We start from the raw sequence: 9,609 nt of genomic DNA on the forward strand, positions 1-9,609 counted from the left end.
CAGAGAGAGGAAGAGACTGCAAAGAGTTTGAGGTAGGAACAGCAAACTTTTATATTTGTAAGGGCTGAAATTCAATTCACCACATGACTACTGGAGAACAAAAAATGTTTAAACCTAGAAGCTTGAGTCTAATGTAGAAAAAGAGAAAAGCACAGTACAGATATACATTTGCATCCTTTAACATAATGACCTCGACAGATACTTAACGTGCTGTTCCAAGGAGAGCACTAGCCTGTGGATCTGGTTTCAGAAATGGTTACTTACCAATCTGCGGTTTGCAGCAAAGGACATATAGCACAGATACAAGACAAAAAAAAATTAATGGTAAACATAGAACGGTCTAGCAAGCAAGTTTGTGAACTTCACTCTTACTTCAAGTGAGGAAGTTAACCAAACCCCAGATAAATATCCTTTGATGTCCAAAAGTAGGATTTAGAAAACCATAATGTATCAGTTTGGAAAGGTATTAGAAGAGATGCTAAAGCTTTAGTACTTTCATTAATAGACTGGGCCACTGACATATAGAGAAGGGTTTCAACACATAAATTATGCTCCAGTTTCAGCACAAACTGAAGATTTAGACTGATCTGAAAACAGTTACCCCATGACTTTTCTCCTGTACAGCTTCTAGTGGTCTGTAAGTAGCCTACTGTCAAAAATAAATGAATTTAACACTGCTGAGTCAGCTAGCACTTATATGACCGCACTGGAACAGTCACTGTTCTTAAGTCAGACAAATGAGCTGTCACTATATTATATTAATACTTCTAGTGAAGAAATTATTTTAAGAGTTTCTTGACTGGAGTTATTTAGTGGAATGTGTAAGTCTAAAAAGAACGAAGTTATCCATCTGACATCTCAAAATTCATAGCCTGACTCTTTCACAGAAATCCTTTTGGCCAGGTGTCCAATTAAATGTATCCACATAAATACAGGAAAAAAAAAAAAAAAAGAAAAGCATTAAAACAAGCATCACTAACATTTGTTGAGAATGTAGTGCAATCATATGAGACTCAGTTTCATTGTTTCAATTTGATTACCTGTACAATAACTTTTGATACTTGAGTTAGTGTATTATTAGCAGAGACTACCAAATGGACAAATTTATAGATAGAAAGATGCAGTAACAAGCAAACATACTGGCTGGCATGAGCTGCTAAGCTTTTGTTGATGTCCTCCACCATCATTCTGAAACAGCCGTTCTTGCAATACTAATCAGAGCAACCATACTCAGAACCCTGTAATTGAATGACCTTTGCATTTGCAACATCACTCTAAACACACTTACACAATATTAATATATTATATTAATGATTGTTTTTAAACAAAGTTTTCCAATGATCACTAATTCACAAGTTTTAAAATAAAAGTTTATTACAGAAATTACTTTTGAACAAAAAAGGCAACAGTATCTGTTGTAATTTAAAAAAAAAAAAGTAACATTGTATTCATGCCCTATAAGGTGAACTGAAGAAATGCTACAGGTGTTTCTTCTGCTGTCATTCTGTGAGGCTTTCTAGTATGGATTAACTCACATTTGCATCACAAGAATTAAGTATGAACACAGTTCCTTTCCGTGCTGCTCTCCAGAAAGTGCTGCATATTAACACAAAATATTGCAGACAAACCTCAGTTCTATTCATTCTGCAGTATTAGAACCAGTGTCTAGAAAAGAAAAAAAAAAAGTCTGAGCAATACATACACCCACTGCAGTTGAGTATAAATTAAAGAGAACCAATATCATTCTCTAACACCTTCCCCAAGCTCCGAAGTGTTCCCCAATTATTTTAGTACATGTTCTGTACCTACCCAGTTCCCTCCACTGCTACCAATGCGATGCATTAACTGCTTGTCCTGTTTCCCTTCAGTTAGCAACATTGAACAGAGTCAGCACAAAACTTCAAGCCTGTGCACACAGATCATTTTCTATTAAGGCATTAAATCTTCAACAAGTTTTGCTCTAACTTGTAGCGCTACACAAATGCTTTACTGCAGTCAGCCACAAGCACATCTGGCTAAATCACTTGATCCACTAAAGAGAAAGGGTTCTGCACACCCAGTAGCATAAGTTCCTATCGAGTGTGGGCTATAGTTTATTACGCATTTTGAAACAGATGCAAGAATGAGTACGATCATAAAACAACTGAGCGCAATTCTCTGTTCCGAACTTTTGTCAGAAGCGCCAATTAACACCAGTGCAATTTCTGGCATTACTACCATTACTGCTTTCTTTTTCTTAGAGCTACGGAAAAAATACATAACTTGGATATGGAGAAAGACAAGTCAGTGTTTACTACGTTCCTTTAGCAAGCCAGCTTCTTGTGGGGAAAAAAAGGTTGAAACATTAATAGCAACTTTAAGTCACCTAGTTCTTTAAATCTTATCTGCATAATTTATCAAGAGGGAAAACGACTAATACTTGGTAAGTAAGGTTTCCTCTGCTAGCTATAATAAGCACACAAAAAATAAACAGAGTAAGATTACATGCTTGCCCAATAGCAGAAGTTGAGCAAACAATAAATCCTGTCAACTCTTTAGAACTGCAACTTGAAGTGACCACTGTAATCACGCCAGGATCAGAAAGCCATGAAAAACCTGTTTCAGAGGTCTAGGGTATATTTAAATAAAGGCTTTTCCATTCTCAGTTCTTCCTTGTAGCATCACTCCCCGGGGATGAAACAACTGGCACCATCTCACACATCTTTAGTGATATTCTGCCACGCTGATGGCTTTAAAAGTCACAAACCAGCTTGCCACAGAAGTCACTAAATTACTCTTTCCAGTAAAGAATGTCCAGGAACGCTGACAAAAGTAATCCAGCCAAGCACATACGGTACATAAACTCTCGTAAGCAGTGGACATACAGGGGGCCTACTAAGCAATATATAAATCTTATAATATGATTTTCAAGTGCTAGCCTAAGCTTTTCATGTGCTTGGGTCCCCTACTATTCAAATCCCATGAACTGCTCAGACAGCTTTCTCAGACAATTGCTTGCTCACTGATGAAGCACTCCTTGAATTCAATAAAACATGGCTGTTGTTCTAACAAACAGGTTAATACTAGAAAAATTATCACACAGAAATTCAATTGAGGTTACTTCCGACTTTCCAATCACTCTAGTAGTATGTACTTCCCAACAATTGGTGTACAACAGTCTGTAACACATTCCTCTTTCAGCGCTTATGAGTTAGGGAAGCATTTACCTTGCTTTTGTTTCATTTCTATCATATGTAACAAGGAGTGCAGAGCCGTACTTTTGTCTAAATACTACAATCAATCTAACTTCAATCAGACATTTGGTCAAAGCTTTTTATAAATGATCGTCTTTTGTCTCAGCTTTTTTATATCATATTCCATACTTACTTTTTCCATCACATGCTACAATTTTCACTTTATCCACTTTCACAAGTTCAGTGACCTCCCTAAATTCAACATCATTCAGTACAAATGTCCATACGTTGTCACAGAACCTGTACGTATTCAGAGACCCCTTTAAAAAGACAAAAGACATTTTCGATAGGATGCATCCCAAAAGTAACAGAAAATACAATGCTTACTACCTACTGAACTACATACCTTCTCGCACTAGGTTTGCCATAAAGCCAACTGTGAACCTGAACGCATGCAAGCTTGGCAAGCAAGCAATTCTGAGGAAAACTGTAGTTCAAATGTCCTCCAGTGGCTAACATTTTCAAGACCATGTAGTGATGTTATAGTCTATCCAAAGGAAAGCTTCACAGGTATGCTAAGAAATTTTTGTAACTTTTCTAATGTGTGTAAAGCATCAGTATCAGAAAAGATTTCTTCAAACATAGGCCGTAAGAATAATCAGTTACAGCAGTGATCACAACAAGATGTGAATTCAACTGTTGTTCAAATAAAGTGACAGTTTAAATTAAAAATCACGACAAAACTGACCCGTGTGACATAAAGGACTATCCCTCACATTTGATATATTACTGAGGACATTGATATGTAAACCTTTTGGACCCCAACTTCGCATATTTTAAACTGATACTGTTGAACTTTAGCTCCTAATAACATTTTTTTAATTTATCCACTAAACACATTCTGAACAGTTTTCTATACTATGTTATATACATAAAGCAAGTTCAGCGTGTTAGAGGAAAGAAAGTTATGCCCTTTTTAACATATCTCTATGGTTTAAAAATATAAAATCTTAAGAGCTCACTTCATTAATGTGTTTTGCATAGACTGTCGAGGAAATACGAGGACTTTAACAGGACAACTGTTCTCGTTTTGTATTTTTTTCCTCAAAATTACAATCAAGTTAACATTTAACAATTTGCTGCCTATCTGACATTAATTAGGGTGGCTGGCTGGAAAAAAAAACCCCAAGCTTATTTTTCCATGCTATCTACAGAAAATAGCTACAAAGTGACCCAGTGAATTGCATGAAGGTAGACCTACAACTCTCTAGTCTCTCTTCACATTGAAGACGGGGCTGACAATCTGGCCTCATCTTACTTCTGCCAGGTACAACCAAGGAAAAAAGTTTCCCTCCCCATCTGCAAGATACTGAGGATGGCAATGCTACCCATCAGAGAGCATTTCCCTCTTCCCCTTCCCATGTTTTCAACCACTGACGAAATCTGTTTCTGATTATTACATTCCTTCAAAAGATCTCTGGCACAATAAGAAGATAATAAGCCTTACAATTTCATATGGAATATATGTGTAAACAGTCAGTATTTCAGAATCAACATAGACCTTCTTAAGTTTTTGCTTAGAGAACACAGCTTTTACCAATGTTCTGCATCAACACTCGCTGTACCTAATGAAGAACTTTTATATAGTTATCTTACCCTGAAATTGACTCTGTTCCTGACTCGTTGTGCCAGTGCTGAATTTATAGCTTTATCAAACTGAAGTAGCACCTGAAGGGCCAGCTGAGGTGTGATTTGCTGCGACTAAAGCGGTTTAAAAAAACAAAAAAAAAAGGTTTTGTTTCAAAGTAAACTCAAAAATGCAGTAAAAATTAAAAACTTCAAAAGACAGATGACGTGAAGCAGATCTCTAGAAGAACAATTTACAGAATTATTATGCTCCAGTGTTTACTTCTGTTTTCCTGTTTTAACTCTGAGAGAAGAAATTATGTGCTAACATGATTTTCTGAGCTATACAAAGATTTCTTCTGTTAAATATTCACTGGAAACAACCAGAAAGAAATAACAGTGTTCCAGATCAATCTGGTTGTTCACTTACTGCGCCACGTGGCAGGGGATTACGTCACTTACAGAAAACATTTTTGTTTCGAACGTTAGGAAAAAGACTTCCCATATGAATGGAGTACCAATAGGTTTTGATTTCAACCAGTAAGTTTTCCAAACGTTGGCCATACAACAACCACAAAGCCGTTTCAATAACTAACCTCTCTTTTTATTAAGCTAATTGTCCAGACCCCGAACCCCACACACACCTGTATGAGCTCATCCAGACTCTCCTGAAGACTGTTGCCCAGCGTGGTGTTCCTATATAGCTGATACGCCATGGCTCACCGAGACGGACCAGACGTCTGCTATGTCCTCGCTCTCATCTGAAAAGAAAAGAAATCTGAAAAACCACAACAGAACCCTGAACGAACAGCGCACACCGAGAGCGAAGAGAACACTAACAATTATTCCGCAAACACCGACCGGCAATGACGAGCGTTCAAGAGCACACAGCATTAACGGTCGGCAGGGAGACCGGGCCGCCGGCAGGGAGCGAGCCCGCCCCGCCACCGGGCCGACACCAACCGCCCTCTGTGCCCGACAGGCGCGGCGGCGGCGCGCCGGGACGAGGCCGTCTTTGCTGGCCGCCCGTCCGGCCTCCAGACCGATCTCCGTCCCTGCGGCGCCGGCAGCGGCGTAGGAAAGTCGTGACGGAAATCCGAGCAAGTGCCGAGGCCTAAGCGGCCTTGCGCGGAGCCGCGCCGCGCCCCGCCCCATCGCGCCCCCCTTCCCGACTCAGGCCGCCGCGGCCCCAGCCAAGTCGGGGAAAGATGCCAGTCCCCGCACCGCAGCCGCTGGCATCTCCGGCCGCAGCGCGCGGGCGGCCCGTCCCGGCGCCGCCCCGCCGGGCCCAGCCCCGGGGCTCCCGCTCGGGGCGGCCCCCTCCAGCGGCCCCAGCCTCACCCGCTCCGAGCGGCCGGAAGAGGTGGCAGCCCCTTCCCGGCCCCCCCGCGGCCCGGAAGCGGAACGGCAAGCGTGGCGGCAGCGGGCCCGGCCTCATCCCGTCCCCCGGAGCGGGAGCCGGGAGGCCGCGCTGGGCGGCAGTCCCCAGAGCGGGGCTCCTCTCTGGCGACGGCAGACCGGATCCTGGCGCCGGAGGAAGCGGCGGCCGCAGGACGCCGAGGCGCGGCCTTCCCCGGCGCAGCGCCCGCCACAGCCGTTAAACACCGAGTTAGTACTGCAGGGAGGTAGCCATAACTTTTTGACGGTAAAGCACAACGAACAGTCAAAATGTCTGTACTTCCGGGTTTAGGGTTATTTTACCTATTCAAGACCCTGACATCCAAGCCTTCTTTAAGCTTAAACCGTTTTCCTCCAACATGATACCCCAGCCAGTACCAACTGCCGAACGACTCTGAAATACTCCACTCCAGAACTGTCTTCGGAGTAATTGTTACATTACACTGCAGCTAGTGAACTGGCACCTGCGATGCTCAGGGAACCAAAACAAAATCTCATGTTCTAAAGAGGGAGTTGGTGGTGCATAGTCACAAAAGACTCTCATATTATCAGTATGTTCCTAAGCAGTAAAATAGAACATTCAGACCTCCTCCAAAGGTATTTATTGCATATAGCATTTATTTTATTCCTAATTGAAAAGTTTCCCATGAGTATTAACAGCTAGCACATTCAGAAATGCGTTTATCACATTACTCCACCACACCCTGGAACACAGACAACAGAAGCTCATTTAACAAGAAAGGGTCATAACATTCTTAAGAGGTAGATGAAGAGTCTTGTACTTACATAGTTTTATATTAAAAGGGCAAAGGAGAAGAGTCACATTTGTGAAGAATATTAATAGTCAATTTAAGCCAGTTACATCATCTATGAATTACAACCTATGTTTTTGCATGACGACTGCAGCTTCATTTTGTTAAACACTGCACATTTCCCATATCACACATATTAAAGCTTACGGATACTAAGAGACAATGTCTTAACCCTTCTATCTAACCTTCAACTGGTAAAGCACCCTACTACTTGGGCTCTTTTTAACAAAAAGGCTTTGTTCAGATGACTGAATAAGAAACACTGCAGGGCCACTGGGAAAGTAAGCATCTGTCCTCCACAAATATTTTTGGTAATTAACCACCTGGAATTCCGTGTCAAATACAAACTAACAGCTGAGCAAGCTAGAGTAAGGAGCATGGTAAGATAAGGACTTGACTTTCTGAAATCACTCCAGTAGCTTCTCCTCAGATTATTTTCAATACTTAAAAAAAACAATCCATCCCAGCAGTATGTTTAAATCGGAGTAATCTGGGCAGTCCAAATTGCAAAACTGAAAAACAAACTAGTTGAGCAAAGAATGGCTTTATAATCACTGATCTCTGTCATGCTTGAAGGGAATGATGAACAACTGTAATGCCCTTTTTCCGAGTGAGCACAATATAGGGAACAAGATGTGGTAAAGGAAACAAAGCAGTTCAGCTTACAATTTTGAAGGCAGAAAAGCTGCAAAATCTGTCTTTCATAATATGAATATTTAAATATTTCTTCTATTTCAGAGTGCTACTCTAACTAAAATCAGGTATCCTTAAGAAGTATAATTAAAGCACTTACTCGAAGCATCTCCAACAACCAGTCGTTTAAACAAATCCTCTAGAGAATGACCTGCATCCACAAGGATTGAATAAGTATTTTCATTGAAAGCTTTGCAAGACTTCTGTGGTTACAAAAAGCACAAAAGCTATTATCACTCTCCCTTCCGTTCCTCATGACACTTTTCTAAGGGAGACTGGAATGACGTGAAAATTAAAGTTATCTCCAAAGACAACAGCTTTTGATAAGAGACACATTTAAGCCATCTTTCTACACAATAAATACTGTATAAATCCATTGGATACACAGAAAAAAATTTGACACTGGAAGAAATACACATTTCACTAACAAATGTATTTCTTTGGGACAGATTTAGTTTAGAAAGTGCCCATTCACAATGTAGTTCCGTTATTTTGTTAACTAACTACAGACATTTCAGTAGATGACATCAGCAAAGCTGACATATGAGGAGGCACCAATGCCACCCCCTCCTCCCTTGCACACACTGAGGTCATTTCATAAAAGACTCCATTACCATCAACATGTAATCTAATCTTGAAGTATGACAAATTAACTGTTGAAAGCTTTTAAGCTGTCACTAGAGCATTTAAGTGTATGATACAAACTTGCTGAAACATGCTAACAAATACAGGCTATATACTAATCCTGTGCAATTCAGAATGTAACTGTTTCTAACTACAAAGTTCCTCACAGTAAGGAATATTACTGGTCACTTGTTCACTGGAAATAAAGGAAAAAAAATATGCTGAACTGCATTGTTATGAACAGGGTTACATGTTCATATCATAACATGTTCATAACTATTCCAGCTAGTTCTAAGCCTTTTGGAACCAAAAATTTCTACATTTTAACATCCCAGAACCTCAAAGACTTCAAATTTGCTTCAGCGCTAAATCCTTCTACATCCCTCTCCATTACCTTCCAACTGACCATGGCTCTGCCAAACTACACAGAACGTCAAGAACATTCAAGCAATCTAGAGTTTACTCACACCAGTTTTTAATGACACTTTCTCCAAAATATCTTTGCCACTTCTGAACGCTTATCCTGTTGTAGCAATCAATTTACCAAATGTCACATCCACACACAGAGAGGCCACTGGCCCACACATCTGTATTTCAGTTGTACACAGTAATAACAAGAGATAACTAATGACTTATTACCACATATATACATAAACAAACTAATGAGACCTCCAAATCAAAGGTAAATTAGTGACGCGGGAAATCATCTTTTCTTGACAGGGCTCAAACTGTATTCTAACAACAGGAGTTTTACTTTTAGAAGGAAGTGCCATTGAAAGGTGCTTTCCCTACAATACTGTATCTTATCAGAAAGCGATTCAGGTTTTCAAACAACTTTTATTAAATTATGACATTCCAACTTTTCATATGTTTATTAAAATATATTAAATTATTTTGTAGATTTAAAAAAGGTAAGCTTGACAAAAAGTTACTCATTTGTGTTCAAGGTAACTTTTGGACCTCCTCCCTTTTTGTAAACATCCACCTCACCATTAAACGATGGGCTGCAAAAGGTCAGAGGGGAGTAATTTGTTAGTACAACTGTTTCTCAAGCTGCATATCTTTAGGGACAGAAGAACTGTTGTTCTGTATATTCGTTCACAAAAAAAACTTATGCTAGAGAAATAAACCATTAGGTAAGCACATACACATTTCCGCAAGAAATAGTACTACTGCAGCATGAAGCTGTAGAATCACTCAGCCACCAGGAAAGACAACAACAACAATCCCATCATTTGGTAATAAGGCCTATACAAAGCACTGGCTACTCTACACTGCACTAT

General features: G+C 40.1%; 1 protein-coding gene across 5 annotated transcripts; it reads right to left on the bottom strand.

The window, feature by feature from the left end:
- Positions 1 to 1,348: 1,348 nt before the first annotated feature.
- GTF2A2 (general transcription factor IIA subunit 2) lies at positions 1,349 to 6,250 on the bottom strand. Of its 5 annotated transcripts, none has more exons than XR_012765168.1 (6): positions 6,141 to 6,250; positions 5,444 to 5,560; positions 4,830 to 4,934; positions 3,367 to 3,493; positions 1,810 to 1,906; positions 1,349 to 1,665 (listed from the first exon to the last, which is right to left on the bottom strand). XR_012765168.1 is itself a non-coding variant. In XM_075431819.1 (5 exons), exons 2-5 carry the CDS (start codon positions 5,513 to 5,515, stop codon positions 1,640 to 1,642), a joined length of 330 nt encoding a protein of 109 aa, XP_075287934.1. In that variant the 5' UTR covers positions 5,516 to 5,560; positions 6,024 to 6,119; the 3' UTR covers positions 1,349 to 1,639. The 5 variants fall into 5 exon arrangements, 1 of the variants encoding a protein (XP_075287934.1); XR_012765167.1 differs by lacking the exon at positions 6,141 to 6,250 and adding an exon at positions 6,024 to 6,119; XR_012765169.1 differs by lacking the exon at positions 6,141 to 6,250 and adding an exon at positions 5,661 to 5,949.
- Positions 6,251 to 9,609: the final 3,359 nt, after the last annotated feature.

The sequence above is a fragment of the Opisthocomus hoazin genome, chromosome 10 (genome assembly GCF_030867145.1).
Source record: "Opisthocomus hoazin isolate bOpiHoa1 chromosome 10, bOpiHoa1.hap1, whole genome shotgun sequence".
Lineage (NCBI taxonomy): Eukaryota > Metazoa > Chordata > Aves > Opisthocomiformes > Opisthocomidae > Opisthocomus > Opisthocomus hoazin.

What these genes read in the sequence shown, in the direction of transcription:
- GTF2A2 (XM_075431819.1), bottom strand. Translation starts at nt 5,515, where the DNA reads ATGGCGTATCAGCTATATAGGAACACCACGCTGGGCAACAGTCTTCAG. An exon ending in GTCTGGATGAGCTCATACAG is followed by an intron (nt 4,935 to 5,443) that starts GTGTGTGTGGGG and finishes AAACCGCTTTAG; the next exon opens with TCGCAGCAAATCACACCTCA. An exon ending in TGTAGCATGTGATGGAAAAA is followed by an intron (nt 1,666 to 3,366) that starts GTAAGTATGGAA and finishes TTTCTTTTCTAG; the next exon opens with ACACTGGTTCTAATACTGCA.